This window comes from Pelophylax lessonae (genome assembly GCF_965119305.1).
Source record: "Pelophylax lessonae genome assembly, chromosome: 3".
Classification (NCBI taxonomy): domain Eukaryota; kingdom Metazoa; phylum Chordata; class Amphibia; order Anura; family Ranidae; genus Pelophylax; species Pelophylax lessonae.
Window position 1 is genome coordinate 540999891 of NC_138770.1, and position 23308 is coordinate 541023198.

At 43.8% G+C, this 23308-nt stretch overlaps 1 protein-coding gene across 1 annotated transcript in view; it reads left to right on the forward strand.

Annotated features, from left to right (window-relative positions):
* The first annotated feature begins 20980 nt into the window (after positions 1–20980).
* The window catches only part of LOC309548923 (cofilin-2-like), a 38259-nt gene continuing 35931 nt past the window's right edge, over positions 20981–23308 (forward strand). The window contains exon 1 of the mRNA XM_082248852.1: positions 20981–21151. Within this exon, the coding sequence (XP_082104978.1) occupies positions 21149–21151 (3 nt within the window). The 5' untranslated portion in view covers positions 20981–21148. The remainder of the gene's footprint in view (positions 21152–23308) is intronic.

The window sequence follows — 23308 nt, forward strand, 5'->3', positions numbered from 1 at the left end:
TTTCCATCTCGGTTGTGGGCAGCTGAAGCCGGCGCGGTCCTCTTCTCTGTCTTCTTCCGCGTCTTCGTGTCCCAGAATGCGCCGCACCGGCCCCTCTCGTCACTTCCGGTGCGGCGCCGCATTCCTAAACAGCTTCTGGGCATGCCCAGAAGCTGTTTAGCAGGGGAATGCGGCGTCGCCCGGAAATGACGAGCGGGGCCGGTGCGGCGCATTGATTCCTGGGAGCTATGACGTTTAGCTCCCAGGAATCATTGCGAGGCAGGAAGTGACGGGGAGAGCCTCGGCGCTGGAGGAGGAAGCTGTCATAGGTGAGTATTTACGATCGTCAATTACAAGGTGAGTTTTAAAAAAAAAAAAAATCTAACTATCCAATTCCTTTTCAGGTGCGGCATACCTAGCGGACGGGCACAAAAAAAAAATATCGTTTTTGTGCCCGGAACTCCGCTTTAATTCAAGAGTGGTTTGAGGAACACAGCCAAGAGTTCATAGTCCAATCAAGCATCTGTAGGATGTGCTGGAAAAACAAGTCCAATCTATGGAGGCCCCACTTCATAACTTACTTAAAGCATAACTCCAGTTTTGTTGAGAAAAAAACATCCCCTCTGGGTGATCTCTGTACATGGCTGGGATTTTAAGAAACTTTGTTGCAGATTCCTACCTTTTGTTATTCTGAAGAAATCATTGTCTGTTTCTTTGTGCCTCTGTGCTGAATGGGTCAAATGGGAGTGGTTTCATAATTATCTGTCAGCTGTGGCAGCTGCAGGGCTCTAATGAGGAAAGCTGCTGGGCCTGCATCCCTTTAAATCATTTTCCTATTGGGAGTATCTCACACAAAATGACATTTTTGTTGCAGGGGATGCCAAAAATCTGACTTGAATCTTAGGCAGACTTCTGGGAACATTGGTGAGCCAATCAAACAAGTAGGAAATGAGGTGTCTGGGGTGTGGTCAGTGCACATTCTGTGTACAGAACAGCTCCAGGTAGCCATATTGCATTGCATTTTCTGAAAATTACAACAGCTGCAGATTGAACAGGAAAGGTCATTTTTAATAACATATGATTTGTGTCGCAATTGTATACGCTATATTGTTTTTTCTTTTTTTTGCTGATTTTTTTCCCCACGAAAGTGGAGTTACCCTTTACAGACAGGACTTAAAGGATCTGCTACTGAAAGCTTGGTGCCAGAGACCACAGCATTACTTCAGAGGGCTAGTGGAGTCCATGCCACGATTGGTTGTGATGGTCATAATGTTAAAGCGGAGTTCCAGCCTTTTCACTCACCTGTCCCACGGTCCAGCAATGCGGCCACCCGAAGCCTCGATCCTCTTCCCTCTGGTCTCGGCGGCGCCGGCATCACTGGTGTGGGCACCCGGCTGTGACAGTTTGCGGCTTCACAGCCGGATACGCACTGCGCATGCGCGAGTTGCGCTGCGCATCTTGATTGGCCGGCAATCTTCTGGGACCTCTGACATGTCCCAGAAGATTGCAGGGAGGGAGGGGGAGATTAGAACTTCCGCTCCGAGTGGAAGTGGGAGTGGGTACCTGTCAAAACAAGGTACCCGCCCCCAAAAAAATGACATGCCAAATGTGGCATGTCAGGGGGTTATTACTACCTAAAACGTAAGTTCCACTTTTGGGTGGAACTCCGCTTTAACCTTGATCAGTGTATGATCTTGGTTTCTACTGTAATTGCATGTATACTTTTTAATCCCACAAATGTATTCTGTTACAAATTAGTAACAGCTTGTTATGTATATGCAAAAAAAAAAAAAAAATCATACAATTATTTTAAAACTATTGAAAAATGTATGATTGCTCCATGTACCTTTACTACTATTTTGTCTTTTACATTTAGAAGTTTATAGAATCATACCTAAATATAAAGGATAAGGATGGCATCTGCATTGTAGTTTTCTGTTGCAATTACATGAACAAAAGGCTTCAAAGTGAATGAATAATTCAGCTGTGAGACAGTTGGAATCCGCAGCATGAAGTAAGCACTAGGTGTAATAGTAGAAGCTGGAAGCCGACATGTTAGCCTGCTCTCAGTGCAGGTGTGTCTGATGAACTGGAGAAAACAATAATTTAGAGTAGCTCACTAGAAATGGCACTTATCTTATTCACCATAGAAACAGACTCAGCTGTCTTGCATACATAATTATACATAATTATATGACAGCAGGTTTCAGCGAAAGCATCCTAAATGAAAACCATGTATAAAATTGAAGCTTATATAACACTTTTTTTTTTTTTTAATATCTATTATGTAATAAGACTAGAAGCTTTGGGCTCAGCTGCACTTCTCTGTACTATTGCACTAAATTTGTCCAGTGCAAAGTAGATGAAATAGGAGAGCAAATAGCTGTGTATATCACTTTTTTGGGAAACATTTGTTCTTTTATGGCTTATATTTTTTTTTATTCTCAATAAAAACTTGTGGTTTGGGTTACCAGGGGGACTTGTCAGATTATTATGCTGAAAGTTTCATACCATTTTTACCCTTTTTTTGGAATAGGCAATATCTTCAATACACATGTAAAGCCTTTAGGAACAAAAGATGTTCATGGTATGACACCCCACAAAACTTAATTTCTTGCTAAAGGTCTATTTTACTGTCTAAAGGCCCGTACACATGATACAAAAATCGGAAGTAGAATGATCTGCTGATTTTGGGATTGTTAGTATAGCGCTTTCGACAGCCGATTACGAATTTTCAGACGACAAAAACTGGATGTGCAGGCTATATAATTTTTATCGTACGTGAACACAATGTCTGATTTTAATCTAATTAGTACAGTTTTCATCCGAAAAAAATCATAAGAGCAAGACTAGGCATGCTCAGAAATGAAAGAATACGTACAAAACAATTCAACACATGACCACTTCTGGAGTTGAATTGTGTCGTACAAGAATTTCCGTATGAAAGTAACCTCTTCACTTTCCATATGAGACTAGCATGCAACAAAAAATGGACGAAAGATGGTCCGATAATCTGATCATGTGTACGAGGCTTAAGTTTGGCACATTTATTTCTTTTCAGAGAGAAAGGTTCCCTTTTTATCCAAAAAATTGTATTTTTTTCCAGAAAATGCATTATTTTATTTTGAAACTTTCAAAGACCAGTTCACCATTATTTTACTACACTGGTCAGCCTTTCAGTCACTAATAATTGTGGTGATATAGGCTCCCAAGAGTGGCATATGAGAAAATTATATACAAATATCCACCATGTCATTAAAATTGAAACCCTAAAGCAGGCCTTAGACGGATTGAACCATGGTGGGTGCAGCAGGGACCGGCCAGGATTGGGTCCATTTATGGGAAGGCTGGTTGTACTGAAGTTGATCCTTCGAATAATTTCAGGACAACCAGCCTGTCAAAATTTTTGCATGTGATCACCACTGATGGCAATAGCAGTGATCATTGTGTTCTGCCAGCAGAGAAGGCTCTCCGCCAACAGAAAACAATAGCACTGCGGGAGGGATTCCCTTATTAGCACTGACTTTGTTGATGGGGGAATAAAGCATGTTTTACTTTCCTGTATCCAACGGTTGTCAGGGCAAAATTCATGTCAGGGCAAAATTTTAAAAAACATATGAAGTACATCTTGGCATTACATGGGTGCGTCCTCATGTTTTGTCTCTTTACAATTCTGTAAAAATACCCAATAATCAGGACAAAACCACCCAACTCATAATTTCCTAGGAGTCCCGCCAAGTTCTCATCTGTTGGACTATAGAACACCCTCTCCTCTTATCATCTCTATAACATAGGAGGAAGAATTCTATAGTCCTTCAGTGAAAAACTAGGCAGAGCTCATAATACTTACAAAGATTATCCAATTTTGCCCATACATACGCTTTATGGTGGAATTCCTGGCTATCACTAAATGATCTTAAAAAGGCTCCCACTTCCTTTCTAACACCTATACTAACTCACCTGTAGGAGAAAAATTAATCCAGACTGGTGACGTATTCACCTTTGTGTCAGCCAGCGCCAGCTACAGGGGAGAGGAGAGAGCGATCCCACCAGACTTGAATGCCTGATAGGTGATGTAACAGAACCGCAACCCACACTGTACTTGTGGACTTCCGTCAGTATACGGCTTCCTTCCAGTGGTGAACATATATATCAGATTTTCCCAGCCGCCCTCATACAAAGCTAGCTGACAACTTAGCTTGTATAAGTTTTGGAAACTTCCAGAATAAGAACTGTTTATTCAAACACCGGCACAAAGAGATATACACTGTGGGACAACCCCCCCACCCTCCCCCTTAGCAGCCAATCCATATACACATATACATCCCATAATAGGTTGATCTTAAGGCAGACAGAAACAATAGAACAATGGGATACAGGCCCTTACTAATAACAAACCCCAGCCCACCTCACTAGCTAGCAAGTGTCTATGAGAGACTCCAACAATATTCAAGCAACCTGAAAAGTCAAATTTTTTATCTTTATATATTTCTTGAGGGATATTGTTCAGAAATATTATTGTCCCAAGTGAAAGAGGCCCTTCATTCTTTCAACACAAACCACACATATAGAACCCAGGATAACTGGGGTAACACGAAATGCAGTGTGGTTGTACAGTGAGTCTGATTTGTGCAGACCCGACTGGGGTTCTTGGTCACCCTGTGCCCCTATTAGACACAGGGTGACTTACACATAAGCGGGGACCGGGAAGCTGGACAAGGAGTTTCCCAACCTCTCTAAAGTAATCTGGGTTCCACAAGCCCCCCACCCAAAGTGACTCTTGTCACAGGTGACATTACCTATAGGCTTACTTTTAGCCATCTTTTGTCGCTTCTCCCTTCTTTCCCCTGAAGCCGGCTGCTGGATGACACAGGGGGCCGATCATGTGACCTTACTGGAGCAGTGTGAAAATAGGTAAGTATATAGAGTTTTCTTCTACAGGTTAGTTAGTATAAGAATTAGAAGGAAGAGTGGGAGCAATTTTAATGTTATTTCGAGATAGCCCAGACTTCTACTCTAATCACAATTTAATTCTATAACTGAGTGAGAGACAGACATTTATTGACTATCGTATTGGTTCCACATTATAAAAAAATAAAGAATATTGTGAACTTAAAAAAAATCACTCTAGGACTCCAAAATATGTAATCATTTATAGCAGCTAGCACAATACCCTAATACATGGTATACACAAAATAGAGAAAACAGCAGTGCAGCACTATGGAAATCACATTAGTGCTCCATTCAAATAGTAAAAATGTACTTAATACAATTATAAGCAAATAAATATTTAAAAAATTGTAAAAAAACATATGTACGTGCATAAAAGTGATAAACCATAAGTCCCAATGAAAAACCAGAAGGTAGGTTAACCAGTTGTCAACTGCCTAACATACAATTCCTGCGGCAAAGTGGCTCTATTGCAGGAAATTATATGCCTGTACGTCATTTCATGCAATAGCCACTAGGTGGCGCACAGGATGAATAGGCAAAGGGGGAGCTAATCAGCGGCTCCAGCTTTCGTTTTTCCCTGCCAGTGTAATTTTTTTAAATAAAGGAAGCACACTGCAATGGTGCAATGTGTCAGGCTTTAGTGTACAATTGTGTTGTACATTGCCGTGCCATTCACAATGAATAGTGTTGCAATCGGGGCCGAGACAAGGGGTGGGCAGGAGGGACGGTTGCCCTGAGCGCAATGGTTTATTGCAGGGATGGGGGGGCACCTTGACCCAAAACCTAAGGGAAGGGCATCCTTGCCCTGGGCGATGGATGACCTTGTCCCGGCACTGGTTGCAATGCCCCAAACATAGAGCAGGTGCATTGTCATGTTTTGTGGCAATTTGTGTTAAACTGTGCAAGTAGGCAGGTGTAATTTACTTTCTTCACTGCAGGTGGCACTCGTCCACAGCTGCACTGCAGTTAGAAAGATAGTCAAGAGGAACATGGCTCCGCTATGGTTTTCTAGGCCATTAGGGAAGCTATCTCATTGAATGCTGGTGCCCCATGCGACTCCTGCAGCCATCTTGGGTCAGGCAGAGCCTTTTTAGGGCACTGGTTCCCAGATTTGGCACGCATTTGCAAGCTGGTAGAGTAGGGACAGACACCCTGTCTGATAGGGACAGAACTAGCGGAAGGGACAAGGAGCGAAAGTGTAGGGTTTCCTGCTTCTCTGGACATCTGTCTGCTTGGGGGCAAGACAGCCAGGCTACAGGCACTGTCTGTTTGGCTGATTCCTGCTCTCTACACGCTGTTGGACCTTTGAGTTTCCCAGCTGCGCTGCCTTCCCACCAGGTTATTTTTGAACTTTCTTTGCATTGTTTCAATACAAGTTCTTTCATTGCACTGCGACTGTGTGTTATTGCCATCACACCATGCTGCGCCCTACCTACATGTGTTTTCACACAAATGTGCATTAGTCCTCAATCACAAAGTACAAAATAATTTGTTCATTGATCTCCTTGAGTCATTTATTAAATCTGAATAACGTTTTAATTTTTAGATTCATTAGTCAGTCTTATAAACGCTAGTCTCTCACACGATTGAGCGAACATGTAAACAAATTAGCGATAAGTGGGTAGTGAAGATCATGAAGGCAAGTTGACATTGTGTATTTTCCAAAAGAGGTTCTTAAAACATCTTCTTTGTATGCATTGTGCCTCATAGTGTTCTCTTGTGTCTAGACCCCTTAGTCATTCATTGTGCCAGCCAGAATGAATTCAGAATTACTCTTCAAATATTAATCATATGTACGTAGTTAGCGAAGTCATCCCTAGAGACACAGGAGACAAATAGATCTGTAGCTTAAGCAACACAATGAACACAGTCTAATCATGTCATGTCATAGGTAGACAGGAAGATAGGTAATTCCAGCTGTTCTGGGTTCCCTTACTACCTATAAATGCATATTGAAGTGTTTATCTATGTCCACAAAGTTTGACTGCTTTTGCATTCTCTATTTTTCTGTATAGAAGCATAAAAAAAGAAAAAAACATTTTTCAGGATATTTTTCTCACTAAAGCTGGATACACACTATACAATTTTCTTTAGATTTTTTTTCCTTTAGATTTACCAAAACCATATAATATGAGGTCAAACCTAAACACTTTCACTTTGTATGTAATCAGGCAGGCCCTTGTACTACATAGTTGAAGGTAAACCTAAAGGAAATCTAACAACAAAAGTTGTATAGTGAGTATCCAGCCTTAGCATCTCTAAATAAACAACAAATTTATCCGAATCACACATGGGGTAATCCTTGACTTTAAACCAGCAGTTACAGTATATACGGATGTAAGATTTTCATATTAGATGACATCTTTAGGATCAGTAAGTGTTGAAAAGTCTAAGTTTTACTAAACTTAGACTTTAAAGATGAACTTCGGGAAAGAGACAAACGTTACACTTGCTCACTGCAAGGGCTAAATACTCATTTAGTCTATTCTACCCTATCCCTCATTCCACCAGGCTTCTGTGCTGTTCTCAATCTCCAGGTTGTTAGTTGGTCTCTTGGCACCATCACAAGCAGTGTAGGGCTATTATTTCTGCATTATATCTTGGGGGGGCAAGCATGCAACTGCAGCTCGAGGCTAAAGTAAAGAGTAAAGCCGCATTCTGTGAAAATCATACCATGAAGTTTATTGATTGTATTTGGCTTTCAAGCACAGCTCCTGCTTTAGGCCACGCCCCTCGAACCCATTTCACCCCATCTGGGTTTATTCGTAGACTTTGCGAAAAAGCCCAGTCGGGGTGAAATGCATCAGAGGGCATGGCCTAAGGCTAGAACTTTGCTTGAGAGCCAGCTTCATTGAATAAAGTTTTTGGTATGATTTTTAAAGTATGCGGCTTTACTCTTTACTCTTACTTCAATACCTGAGCAGGACAAAACCCTTCTAAACCTGTAAATGTTGAAGAAAAGGACCTAGGAAGCAACATCACAGGACTTGGAGTGGTGCAGTGTCTCTTTGAATGTCTGCTGCGGCTTGAAGCTGCTTAGGGATGACGTTGTGGGGGACCAGTTGCATGGATTAAGGAAGCCTGCCAGAACCAGAAACAAGTATTGCACCTTATCTCTGCACCCCTAGAACAAACAAGCACTTTTCCCTGAAAGGGGAGAAGGCGGGCACTGCACAGGTAGATTTGGTCTCATTCCTCCTTTCGTTCTCAAGTTCTTCAGTTTTGAACTTGAGGTAAAGAAGGGATGCCAAAAATCATTATTCCTATATTTACTTATCTACAGTTGTCTTTGATATTAATTTCTATTTCAGCACTTTCTTGGACTTTAATATAAATAGCAAAGTGGCACTTGCCTGTGGATTGCATTGATAAGAAACCAGGGATGGGTCCTGGAAGGCAGGTACTGTATATATCAACACTGTTTGGGTTGTGGTCCCTTTATGGATTACAACAATGTATACCTCCAGTACTCAGGAATTCTCACCCATGCAGGGTTAGGGGTTCTGGGGTGATACCTCACAAAGAGGAAAAACTGACTTGCAGCTTTCCTATGATTGTTAAGTGCTGATACAGGACCCAGAATTTGGTGGCTCTGAGAGATCCTGGGTGTGAAATAGCCTCCAACCCTGACTAAGATTACTTTTGGACCTAAAACGAATAAACAGCCTGCAAGAGAGGCCTAAAAGGGGTAGAAAGGGTAGAAAGCAGCCAACAAGTGTCCATGAGGTATGAGGCAAAGCAGGACATGCTTGTGGGGAGGAGCTGTATGCTGTTCATTGCTGAGACACTGCTGTCTGTGGGTACATTTTTCTCTATAGTCCTGTTAAGAACCAAGCATTTTTCTGGCAGTAAGCTGAAGGTTTATTTTGGTCCAGAGTTTATGTGCTTCTGTATGCTGGTTGGTGATTCCCAACCCCCAGAATATACATTTACTATATATATATATATATATATATATATATATATATGTTATGGATGTAATTAAAACAGCCATAATGCCCACTGTGACAACTTCCTGTTGGCAGCCATCTTAGTACACCCATGTCTCCACTTCCTGCCCAACCCAGTACACTTCCTGTCGACCGCCATCCTGGTACACCAGGAAGGCCTAAAAAAGGTCTATACCCTCCTCTGAATATATCCAGTTCTCTCTGTTCTAAACCAGGATGGTTCCTACCACACTCCCATCCTCCCCGGATTACAGGTCCAATATACTAGTGATGGACTCACAGTTCCGAGGGCTTTAGCCCCAACCCCAGTCCAGGTTACCAGAAGGGGCACCGATGATGTATGGCGCTTTTACCCCGTCACAAGCAGCGACCTTAATGACAAGTCTGCCTGACCCAGAAAAACAGCCAATTCCCTTCTACCGCAGGATAGTGCAGATACAACAAACTTATTCAGCTGCCTGGAAAGACTTGATCAGCCTATGTCAAACTAAAGCAGGACCTACACTCGACAACCACCCTTGCCTAGTACCAAGGAAAGGATCACCTGCTATAACTGTGGGAAACAAGGACACTTTAGAAGAGAATGTAGAGCCCCAAGGCGTCGCAGACAAGACAAGGATCCCCGTGATGGTCAACAACAACAACCATCACCACGTCCCAACTCCGCTAGGAAATGGGCAAACCCGTGTCACCCCTTATGACAGTGTCTTCAACTGGGACAATATTAACAGTGTTTCTAAGCAACAATGAACAGATATTAACTGAAGTCCCAATAACCCCAGAGACAACATGCTGAGATGTGGTGGAGTTTTGCAAGGAGCCTGGGGAAGGGGCATGTTATCTGGGGGAAGTTTGGCGCAGCAATGAATGACCCCTGCCCTTTGATCACCTGATGTTTGATCACTTGCAGAAGTTGGGCCCGTGCAGAGAAGAGGTGAAGTTCTTTCTGTGTCATGAGGAATTCCCAGCAGAGGGCAATGATCAGACAGCCCGTCAAGCCTCAAACCAGAGAAGTAGTCTGACTGGTGAAAAACGTCTTGAAAATGGGACTGGGGGACCCCTTGCAAAGGTCACGTTACCTATACAGGGAAAACCTACCACCTTCCTCACAGACATGGGTGCAGCCAGAAGCGCGCAGGGTGCAGGACCTACCTGCTAATACTTTCCTTTTAACTGTTGATGTTTCCTGCGTGGGTGTGGATGGGGTCCAGTCCCCTTACTGAGCCGCTCCAACTAGGAACATACCCTGACTTGCTTGCCAGATTTGTGGTGTCTTCTACATGCCCTTTGGATCTGCTAGGAGCTGATGTGCTGTCCAGACTACAGGCCTCAATCATTTCCATGCCTGAAGGAGGAGTGCAGCCACATACTCCTCTATCCTTAGAAGACTTATCTGCTTTGTGTTCTCTGCCTCTCATGATGACACTTCATATAGGGACAACTCCAAGTTCAATACCACAGGAATTATTTGGCAGGATCCCTGCGGGCCTATGGTCCACAGGACCGGAAGACATCGGTCACTTAAAAGTACCACCAGGTCAGGTTGCAACTGAAACCTGGGGCACTCCTGCCCAGTAAACCATAGTACCCTTTGAAGCCAGCTCAATCCGCAGCTATCTCAAAACAGGTCGGGAGAGAGCTCTGATACCCTGTACTTCCGAATGCAATACACCTTTGTTCCCAGTGAAGAAACGGACCCCAAGAGGAAAACCAGAGAAATACAGAATGGTCCAAGACCTCCAAGCAGTTAATGAAGCCACAGTGTTGGAAACCCCTATTGTGCCTTTTTCAGTGTCGCCCTTGACCCTTGTTGTCAATTCCTTTTTGCCTTCACCCGAGGTTACACCTAGACAGTAATGCCTCAAGGAGCTCAAAATTCCCCATCCCAATTTGCCAAGGCAATGACATCCCTTTTAGACACATGGATCCAACTCCACCCAGAGGTTGTGCTCTTCCAATATGTAGATGATCTCTTGCTTTGTGCGGACACCCAAGAAGAGGCATCAACTCCCTCTGAAAGCTTCATTTGCTACTTGGCCGAACAAGGCTGCAAAGCCTCAAAACACAAGATCCAGTGGTGAAAAGGCACAGTGGTCTTTCTTGGTCACTGCATCTCAGAAGGCACATGACATCTTACCCAAGAACGAGTTGCCGCAATCAAGGCCATTCCAGTGCCAATGGGTCAGAGATCCCTCCATCCAATCCCTCCATCATTCCTGGGACTGATCTCCTACTGCCATTCCTGAATTCCAGAGGCATCTCTACTGATGCAACCACTGTATGATGCCCTGAAGACCGATCCTTTCCCACTATCCCCAGAAGCCCTCACCGACTTTGAACTTCTGAAAGAAATTCTGTCCATGGCCCCCACCCTCAGCCTCCCGAACTATGAGAAGCCTTTTAAGCTATTTGTCTCAGAGAGAGAGGGACATGCCACAGGAGTACTGGCTCAGGCCCATGGCAACAGGCTCAGACCCATTGGGTACTATTCTTGCCGCTTGGACTCCGTGGCTAGGGGTGGCCCTTGCTGTATAAGCCATGTTCGCTGTCCAAACACTGCTAGACAAAACTTCAGACCTCGTTTTAGCACACCCCCGCTTCTTCTGGCACCGCATGACATTGCTGCCATCCTGAATCAGGTGCAACCCAGACACCTGTCGCAAGCAAGACATCTCAAGAAGGAGAAGGACAAGGAGAAAGTGAAGAAGACCCCTATAATACTCCAGATATGCAGACGAAGTAGGCAAGTACCACACCGCTTATGCTTCAAGCCCTCACTGCAGCATGCAAGATAGCAGAAGGAAAAAGAGAAAATATTTACACAGACTCAAGGTATGCCCTTGGAGTAGCTCATGATTTCAGTATCATCTGGAGGTGTAGAAGGTTCCTGACAGCGGCCGGAACACTGGTGAAACATGGCCCAGCCATCAAGGATTTAATGGATGCACTATTCCTGCCTGAAAAAGTGGCTGTCTTGAAGGTTAAAGCACATGGCAAACTTAATTTTCATGAAGCCAGAGGGGACCACTCGGCAGAAATAGCGGCTAAACAAGCAGCAACAAACCAATGAAAAATGGCTGAAGTGGCCAAAGAGGAGAGCGAATCCCCAGTGCAGATGCCTTTAGCAGTGCATGTGCCATCTGACAGGCTATACCTAGCCTCTATGCAAGAGGCAGCTCACACAGATGAAAGGCTGGAATGGATCGATAAAAGGAGCAGACTACGATGGAGATCTGCATCTGATGAAAGGGAAAACCCGTTTACCAAAATGTATGTATCCAGCAGTCATCTAATGGGTGCATGGACCTGCACATCTCTCTAAGAACTTAATGAATTCACTGATCAGCAAATATTACTGGGCCCCAAGAATAACCACCTTAACCAGAAATGACTGCGCCTCATGTGCAGTATGTGCAAAGGACAGAAGAGACACCACAGAAACATTTGGTGAAACCCCTTTATCCGTTCCAGAGGATACAAATTGATCATATACAGATGCCAAAAAGCGGCCGATATGAATACGCCCTAGTGGTGGTGGACATGTTCTCCAGTTGGCCAAAAGCCTATGCCATTACAAAAATGACAGCCAAGACCACGGCCAAGAAACTACTCAGTAAGATAGTATGTAGATTTGGGGTCCCAGAGGTGGTAGGGAGCGATCAGGGCCCAGCTTTCACAGCAACCCTTACAAAAGAGATTTGGGCAGCACTGGGAGTTCAGTTGGCTCCACACACCCCATACCACCTTCAAAGTAGTGGGAAGGTAGAAAGGATGAGTGGGACTCTAAAGAACAGGATGTTAAAAATGGCCCAGGATGTTAAAGATGGCCCAAGAGACTAACATGAGTTGGCCAGACAATTTGCCCATTGCCCTGTTCAGTGTCAGACACACACCCCGGGGGAAACATGCCCTGTCTCCTTATGAAATTTTGTTTGGTTTAGCCCCCAGACTTGGCTGTTACTTCCAACAGCAGTTGCAATTACAATCTGATGTGTTAACTAGTTATGTTACACGTTTGTCTAAAGCATTAACTAATATCCATTCTTGAGTATTTTTCTCCATTCCAGATCCAGAAACAGACTCGGGAACCCACAGTCTTCAGCCAGGCTACTGGGTGTTGGTGAGGAAATTCACAAGGAAAAATTCACTTGATCCCCAATACAAAGGACCATTCCAGGTGCTGCTGACTACAGCTACATCAGTCAAGCTAGAATGGAAAAGCACCTGGATACACACCTCCTACTGCAAGAAAGCCCAATCTCCTGAAGACAAGATTCTGCCGGCAGCGCAATCATTGTGCTGTATATCCTTTTTCTTATAAGTCTGATAAAAGCTCAGCAAGTGATTATCACCAAAACAGGTACGCAACAGGCGGCCATCACTAAGACAAATGGTATTGCTACATTTTGGTACAATTCATCCAGCACACAAGTGGTTGCGTTTACTTTTGATTTTTTGTAGTATAATACCCCTGATAAATACACTGACCTAGCACCCACTCACAAGAGGAAGCGAACAGCTCCCTCTAGAAGCTTTGACCCCTATGTGTATATAGATGCTATAGGGGTCCTAAGGGGGGTCCCCAATGAATTTGAATCCAGGGATCAGGTGGTTTTGAGTCTTTGTTAAGTTGAAGAAGAACTCAGGTATTACAGACCCTTGGGATCAATATTTTAGCTGGATGAATGGGTGGCAGAAGGTGCTCACCCAGGTAGGGATAACAGTACTAATAAATAATCCTAGTTCTTTTGCCCCTTATTGTATGCTGTATTCTACCATTTGTAAAGAAGTTAATGAGCAAAGCTGTAGACAATAGCACACCTATATTTCTCCACCAAGAAGAAGACCGCCTTATGATGGAAGAGGACAAACACTTCACCCCTCTACAGTCACTCCCTATTCATAATTTCACAGTTCTATAGGGTTATAGGGATAGGTATCACCTGACTGCCCTCTCCAAGCTGTATCGAGGGGGATAGTGAGTTAGTTACTGCCCTTCTCTATATACATCCTCACAAAAAGTTCTGGAGGATTATGGGCCAGGTGAGTAGGTGCTTTAGTAATAGGGACAGATTGAAATAGACATTTCAAGGGGGAACTGTTATGGATGTAATCAATGGTTATAGTGAAATGCCTATTTCATTTATGATGTTTATGATATTTATGTTATGATATTTATGCTATTGTTGCAGTTTATTTCATTTGCCTTATTTCCTTACTCAAAATGGCTGCTAGATTACCCCTCCCTTCGTCTGAGCAAAGATGGCGACCTCAAAAGGAGGACACACCCAACAGATAACATTCCTAGCTCGGAGGGAGGGTACCTTATAATGAACATAACCAATTAAGAAGCTACTTACAAGCAGATGAAATTATGTTTATCTACATACTAATTGATGACTCTAATAACAATATATACAGTATATATATATATATATATTACTGTGCCAAAGTTTTAGGCAGGTGTTTAAAAAAATGCTGCCAAGAATGCTTTCAGAAATAGAAGTGTTAATAGTTTATTTTTATCAATTAACAAGATGGAAAGCAGTTCAGCAAACTGTTTGCGGGCTTTCTTGTGCATCAAATTTAGAAGAGGCTTCCTTCTGGGACAACAACCACACAGACCAATTTGATGCAGTGTGCGGCGTATGGTCTGAGCACTGACAGGCTGACCCCCTACCCCTTCAACCTCTGCAGCAATGCTGGCAGCAAAGACAACATCTGGATATGATGCTGAGCATGTGCACTCAACTTCTTTGGGCGACCATGGAGCGGCCTGTTCTGAGCAGAACCTTTCCTGTTTAACCGCTGTATGGTCTTGGCCACCGTGCTGCAGCTCAATTTCACGGTCTTGGCAATCTTCTTATAGCCTAGGCCATCTATATATAGAGCAATGATTCTTTTTTTCAGATCCTCAGAGAGTTCTTTGCCATGAGGTGCCATGTTGAACTTCCAGTGACCAGTATGAACGAGTGAGAGCGATAACACCAAATTAAATACACCTGCTCCCCATTCCTAGGACCTTGTAACACCAATGAGTCACATGACACCGCGGAGGGAAAATGGATAGTTGGGCCCAATTTGGACATTTTCACTCAGGGGTGTACTCACTTTTTGTTGCCAGCAGTTTATACATTATTGGCTGTGTGTTGTGTTATTTTGAGGGGACAGCTAATTTACACTGTTATACAAGCTGTACACTCACTACTTTACATTGTAGCAAAGTGTAATTTCTTCAGTGTTGTCACATGAAAAGATATAATAAAATATTTACAAAAATGTGAGGGGTGTACTGACTTTTTTAAGATATTGTACATTGTATCTATACATGTGAGGGGTGTACTGTGACGAGACCCTTGCTCGCTCTGTCCGCTCTCCCGACACTCCTTTGTTTCTAGTCAGTCAGCTTGCAGATCACAACGTCTGAAGGTTCAGTCAGCCAAGGATCCGGGATCCGAACTACAGCTATGTGCCGTTCGGAATCCATTAGAACAAACACCAAGCAGGCTGTATGTAAGTTCAAACAGGAAGACAATTTATTGGAAGAACACAGCACACTTTTATACAGAATTTGGAACATCCTGCCCCCAACAACCGCTTTCCTATTGGTCAATTGTAAAGTACCTGCAGTTCCCATTCTGGTCCTCTCCAGACATGCAAATGAGGGCTCGAAAATGAGTCAGTAGTGATTGGTCAGATAGCTTGACCAGGAAATGCAAATGAGGACTTGAAAATGAGTCAACAGGGATTGGTCAGATAGCTTTGACCAATGCAAGGAGACAGAAGCCCCAGGGGGCAGTCAATGTACACAATAGTCAGACACGGAACAATGGTTCCCTAACGAGCCCTCAATACACATTACTCTGTGTCAATACCTCCCTTAGCAGACAACAGGTGCGGTCATTAGCACACCTGACAATAGTTGAATGGGGAGCCACCTTAGACAGTCCGGCTCCTTAGAACTTCCTGGGATGACCATATTAGGAGTGGGCTTCCTGCTCAGAAACCTCAGGGCAAAGGGAACAATTGACCTTACTGACAAAAATGAAGCAATTCAACCCATTTGTAGTAGTCCAAACCATTTTCAGTGTTCACCACCCTCCTGGTCACCCTGCATCCATAACAGATGCAGGGTGATTTAAACATAAGAGAGCCCCATAAGGCTGGGCATGGTACCCCCCAACCTCTCTAAAGGAATTTGGGGTCCACAACCCTCATGCCCAAAGTGACTCCCGTCACATTTCTCCCCTTTCGGCAGGAGACTAACACAGAAGGAGACCCTAACCGGGTTTACTTTGAAGTTAGTCCATAGTTCCAGTCCTTCAATGTCTGCACCCACAAAGTACCCCAAACAAATTGTCCGGGACAGAACGTCACTCACCCAGCCAACCTCTGCCTCTCTTGTAGAACATCTCCTCTGTGGGGAAGAAGCATGAACTGGCCCTTCTCCCAGGATTCCTTTCAGCTGCTGGAGGAAGGACAGGGTGGCTGGGCTCACTTCCTCATGCTGTTGGGGATCTGGGCCGACTGCCCAGCATCCCTGGGGTAAACAAGTGGAGATTGTAGTATCATCCACCTTCTCAGGAAATCCATTGTTTGTAAGTTGAGGGTAGAGGCCAGCAGCGCTCTGCTTTGTTGCCAGCCCTTCCGCTGGGTTGGGGTTGGCGAATACTACCCCTAGGACCTGGTTGGGGGCCTGCTGTAGAGAGGAGGGATCGCCTACCTCCTCCTGGTATTCCTGCGGGGCGAGTTGGGGATCTGGACCGGCCGTCCAGCATCCCTGTAGGTCTGGTGCAGAGACCACGGTCCCATCTGTACCATTGGGGTCAGGGCTGTTGTCTCCCTGTGGTTGGGGAGAAGGATTAGTTGTCTCCTCTCCCTGGAAGGTACACTGCTGCTCTGAAGGAAAGATGACAACTTCGGCTCCTGGTAACTCCTGCTGTAGCTGGGGACCTGGGCCGCCTGCCCAGCCTCCCTGTAGGGCCGGTAGAGAGACCTCGGTCCCATCTCCACCTGCCATCGGTGGGTCTTCACAGTACCCCCAGTCTGTACTGTCTCTCCAACTGAAGGGTTGTGGGCCTGGATCTGCCACCCAGGACTCCGGCTCTGCTTGCAGGGTAGATTGGGGTGGAATGGAGCAGAGCAGGCGTTGGTAGTCCTGCTCCAGTTCCCACTCCATTCTGACCAGATTAATCAGGTCTGACCCCAAGTCATCCGCTTTGGGGAGACCCAGTAGGGCTTCCCTGGTGTCCTGGATTTCCCAGCGCCGAAACTCTGCTGGACATCCAAAGTCCCTCTCCTCAAAGGCCTTCCACAGCAAGCTCGGGCCACTATAGTCTTCACCTTCCGGCATATTGTCATCAGCCATCCAGTGGTTGTAGCTGGTGGCGTACCACTTTAGTGCCCGGTAAGCTTCATCCAGCCACATCTCCTTCCAAATTAGGTTCCACAGCTCCGTCACCCACTCATCCCGGGGGTTGCTCTCCTAGGAAAGGTAACCGCAGGGCAACGTATACCTGGAACCACTGTTCTTCGCTGGGAAGGTTCTCTCTCCGCCTCCACTGCACATCCTCTAAGGCCTCATACCACATTTCCTTTCGAGTGAAATCTCTCCAGTCCAGTATGGCTTCCTCTGATCCAGGCTCATCCTGTTGGACCAAGTGTTGCTGCAACCTCCAGTGAAACTCCTCCTCATATGGGGACGCTTTAGGTGTTTTCTCTGATTGCTGTATTTCTGCCATTCTCTGCTCATGCTGCCGCTCTCGTTCTTTCTCTTGCCGCTCTCGTTCTCTCTCTTGCCATTCTAGTTCTTTCTTTTGTCGCTCATCCTGCAGCTGGATGTCTCTAATGGCATTCTGTATGGAGGTCTCTGATGGGTTAGCACCATATAATGCCAACTGCTCTCGAACTCGTTGCTGAAACAAGTCTTCAACTGACCGGGGTCCTGAATCACCATCCCCCTTATCCATCTCGGATAGCTCACTGATCAGGGTGGCCTTGTTCTTTGTCTCACCGATCCCTCCATGGCTCTCAAGTAAATCTTTCAGCGTGGCTATCCTTCATGCTGCATAGCTGGTCATTGACTGTGGTGGTTTGGAGTGTCCCGGTAACTGGAGAGCAAATCCCACCGCTGCCAACCAATGTGACGAGACCCTTGCTCGCTCTGTCCGCTCTCCCGACACTCCTTTGTTTCTAGTCAGTCAGCTTGCAGATCACAACGTCTGAAGGTTCGGTCAGCCAAGGATCCGGGATCCAAACTACAGCTATGTGCCGTTCGGAATCCATTAGAACAAACACCAAGCAGGCTGTATGTAAGTTCAAACAGGAAGACAATTTATTGGAAGAACACAGCACACTTTTATACAGAATTTGGAACATCCTGCCCCCAACAACCGCTTTCCTATTGGTCAATTGTAAAGTACCTACAGTTCCCATTCTGGTCCTCTCCAGACATGCAAATGAGGGCTCGAAAATGAGTCAGCAGTGATTGGTCAGATAGCTTGACCAGGAAATGCAAATGAGGACTTGAAAATGAGTCAACAGGGATTGGACAGATAGCTTTGACCAATGCAAGGAGACAGAAGCCCCAGGGGGCAGTCAATGTACACAATGGTCAGACACAGAACAATGGTTCCCTAACGAGCCCTCAATACACATTACTCTGTGTCAATACCTCCCTTGGCAGACAACAGGTGCGGTCATTAGCACATCTGACAATAGTTGAATGGGGAGCCACCTTAGACAGTCCGGCTCCTCAGAACTTCCTGGGATGACCATATTAGGAGTGGGCTTCCTGCTCAGAAACCTCATGGCAAAGGGAACAATTGACCTTGCTGACAAAAATGAAGCAATTCAACCCATTTGTAGTAGTCCAAACCATTTTTCAGTGTTCACCACCCTCCTGGTCACCCTGCATCCATAACAGATGCAGGGTGATTTAAACATAAGAGAGCCCCATAAGGCTGGGCATGGTGCCCCCCAACCTCTCTAAAGGAATTTGGGGTCCACAACCCCCATGCCCAAAGTGACTCCAGTCACAGTACTAATGTTTGTGAGATACTGTATATACTTCTAGGTACACTTGCACACAGTTTTTGAAGAAACTCAAGAAGATTATTCCAAACATCTTGGAAAACTAACTTCAGATCTTCTGTGGTTGTAGGCTGCCTCAAATCCTTCTGTCTCTTCATGTAATCCCAGACAGATTTAATGATGTTGACATAAGAGCTCTGTTGGGTCCAAACCATTACTTTCAGGATTTTTTGTTCTTCTTCAAACCAAAGATAGTTCTTAATGACATTGGCTGTATGCGTGGGGTCATTGTCCTGCTGCAGAATTACATTTGGGGCCAACCACATGCATTCATTATTGTACCACTCTCCAGTCCTTCAGCAAACAAACTGTCTCCTGCTACAGCCAAATATTTAAAATTTTGACTCCAAATTGTGACTCAGTCCAGAGCATCTGCTGCCATTTTTCTGCATCCCAGGTTCTACGTTTTAATGCATATAATGATGTTTCATGTCAGAGGTACGGTTATTTTGTCTACAATTTTTACAAGAAGACCACTTCTAGCCAGACATCTCCAGACAGTAGATCAGTGTACCTGGATCCCACTGGTTTCAGACAGTTCTGTGCTGATGGTACTGCTGGACATCTTCCAATGTGGAAGAGAAATAATCATGATGTGCCCTTTATCTGCTGCATTAGCCCAGATAGCAAGCAATTGTGCTGCAAGTTTTAAAATGACTTGCTAAGCTATTGCTAGACTTGCCAGGCTTCACAAGCTTGTTGCACATTGCAGCAAGTCCATATTGCATGACTCCAGGTCTACTTTCTTTGCCAACATTCTGCAAGTCTACTGCAAGTTCTGGTTTAGTTATGTTGTGCAATAGACATCCCACCACAGGGGTCACTGTGGTTGAATTTTCATACTGTAGACTTGCAGATCTCTTGCTGTAAACTCACCACTGCAACTTTTCTCTTGTTAGAGACTTGCCACGCAAATTTCTACAAATTGGAAAAGTGTCAACTAGAACTTTTGCTACAAGTACTCTGAAAGTGTACAACTTGCCAGTGAAAATGTTCAGCAAGTTAACAGACTTACAATTCAACACTGCCACAAATTTGTGGCAAGTTATCCTAGCTATATGGGAGGTTTCTATGGTTGACCACTGCATTTACAGTTCTCAGCATTACACGTTTCTTTGTGCTTCTTCAAAAGGGCATGAACAGCACATCTTGAAACCCCAGCCTGCTTTGAAATCTTTTGACTGGGAGATACCTTGTTGATGCAGTATACTTATCTTATGGCTTGTTGCGTTGCTCAGTCTTGCCATGGTGTATGATCTGTGTCATGAAACTGTATTCCACAACCTCACTTTAGTAGCAGAGTTTGGCTGTTCCTTATCCAGCTTTTCAGCCTCCTACACAACTGTTTGTGTTTCTGTTGATGACTGTGTTTCAACCTGATTCATGTGTTTAAACCTAGATTGATGATCATTAGCACCTGCTTGGTATAATTGGTTAATCGTACACCTAATCCTACAAAATCCTACAAAATCCCTGGTTTTGCTCAAGTGTACAAAGTATGAGAATTGATACTGATTTGAACCCAAAGAGCTTAGAAAAATCTAAATTAAATATTGATTTGATTTTGATTTTTCTTCTGTTCCCTCACTTTAAGCTTTTACAAGCTTGGCCACATATTTTCCTCCAGCCAGACAACTTCTAAACCAGCGTCAAGTGTTATCTGCCTGCTTGTACCTTCTTCTTCCATCCTCCTCATTCCAAAACCATAAGGGTTAACCTGTTCATTCAGGCTCCCCAAGCATGTATGTTTATGAACAATAATGGTCCACAGCCCTCTTCTACCCAACGGATCATAGTTATATACTCATCCATTTTGTGTTTGACTACCTTCACATATCTTAAAGATAATATATATATTTGAGTGTATACAAGAGAGTCAATCAACATGCAATATATTTGTCATGTTTTTTTTTTTCTACTCTGTCCCACCTCTTCTTTTTTGAATAGCCTATAAGGCAGTGCCACTGCTGCATGACTTGAAGCTAACACAAGGATAGGCTGTCATCACTGCTATTCTCTGCCCTTGCAAAGCACCTCACCTGTAGGAGTGAGAGACATATTACACAGCAGAGCTCAGCTTCAGCAGGTGCACACACAAAGGACAGCCCTGCTTCTCCAGTTACTGATAACTCCATCCAGCTTATCCTGAGCTACAGCCAAGCACTCTACCAAGAATGGTAAGTTAATTTATATCTCAAAACATGATTGCATACAGGTTTAATGCCAATAGATAATTTCCTATTTATTAACCAGCTATACTTTATAAAGTCAATGCTTTTTAAAAATAACTTGAAAAAATTGAAAATAATCTAAAATAGCAGAATAAAACAAAACGATCAATTAATAATTAAAGACTCTACGTGCCACAAATGTCTTTCTAATACAAATAAGTAGATCTTGTTTCTTTTGATGAATGCATGTATGGCATGCAGTTCTGTAAACAAATTATTCAATGTAAGCCGAAGTCTACATGCCAATTTACTTTTTTTAATCATTTGTAATCCATAATTATAGGATATCATAGAAAAAGCAGACTGGAAAATAAATGTAAACAAATGACAAGATATTCATCGTAACTTTGAATGTTTAAAATATTTTATCATACGGGTTTTCTTTTCTTCTTTATTTTTTTTAAACCTGATATTTTTCATTTGCTTTATAGTTCTTAGAGCGTTAAACAATTGTGTTACATACTGTATATTTAGCTGTAGTATTAAGAAATTACATGGATTATGTCATTGGGCTGAAACCCACAAATGATTAAAGAAAACGAGGATGACTTAGCTGTATTATAGAATGACAAAGCTAAGTGGAACAGTCAGGCTTTTCTATAGAAGGCATTGAGTGTACTTACATCATTAATAAATTATGCGCACCCTCGTTCTTGGGATCATCTCAAAGCTCCAGTCATCTGCTTTCATCTAGGAAATATATGTTCTTTGTAAAGTATAATCTCAAGCTTCAATCCTCCTAAACTTATTTGGTAAAATCTCCCCACCATACTTCCCAGTTCTGCTTCTTTCTCATGTCTGTACCCCCCCCCCCCCCCACACACATTGATTAAAAAGGAGTATTTCAATGTAACAGGGTGAGTAAGGCAGAGAGTAATTGTAATCTGCTGTTTGCTAAACAGGTGCAAAGTTAGAAGCAATAATGCAAAGCAGGTTCAAAACAGCAAAGAGCATGCATACACTTCAGAATAATCCAAACATATTACAAAAGCTGCTCAAATATGGACTATGCATAACAATATCTCTGTGTGTGATTCAGTGAGTGTTACATGAGGCCCCATAGGATAGTCTCTATAAGACTCTATAACAATACCGACCCTAAAAGAGAATACCTACTTCAGTAAAACAGTTCAGAACACAAATGGCTGCTTGCCATTATCCTCATAAACAGCACCCCTGGTTAGCTATGATAACACAGGTGAACAGCTGATGGGATCCCAGGCCTACTGGAATTGTAGTACTCTGGGAGAAGTCAAGCAGGGGCTGTTCACTGTTGCTTTTGAAGAAGCTACATGCTAATAGGTTCTGGCCTAGCTGCCTGGTTGCCAGTTCTGATCGTGGAGGGCCTGTCACCTGGCTGTGGATCAATGACCAGCTACCTCTCCCTCATCAAATGTCACCTCTCTCAGCTGCTAAGGGAGGGAAGTAGATAAACCTTTTCAGGAACCTAGGGATTTGGGGAAAATGGAGTTAAAGATGCATGCATCCACATCAGAATATAGTGACTAAATGAGCACTCTGATACACCAATTTCTCCTATTTCAGTCTCTAAAATAGAAGAAGGTAAAATATATCACAAAAAAACATAGCTAGTGTTGGCTGTGGTGTAGGGGGCCGAGCTGTATGCAACCAACCACAAATCACATTGCTGTCAATAACACATTCCTATGTACTATTAATGGTTCTAGACTACCACAGCACTCCAGTCAAGTCCTCAGTCCTGTTCCTGCATAGTTTTAGGACTTGTGTTGACGTTATAGTAGTATAGTGGTGCTAAATAACTTTGGCCCACTCTGGTTCCATATACCTAGAACCCAATGGCAGAGGCATTTTTTCCTAAACTTCTTAAAATCTGGGTACAGTGATGCAAAAAAGGGCAAACTGTCCCTTTCACACACTCCACCCTTAGCCCTAAATGGGATATGTGTGGTGTTGACAACTGGTTCTATTGCATGATACTAAGACTGCCATGAAAATTCTGTCAGGAAGGAACAGTCAGCTAGCCTAGGCAGGCAGGTAGAATAAACCTTGAAATCCCTGAGAAAACAACAAAATAACACATACAGTTGCACTTACATACCCTCCAACAAATGTTAACATTTA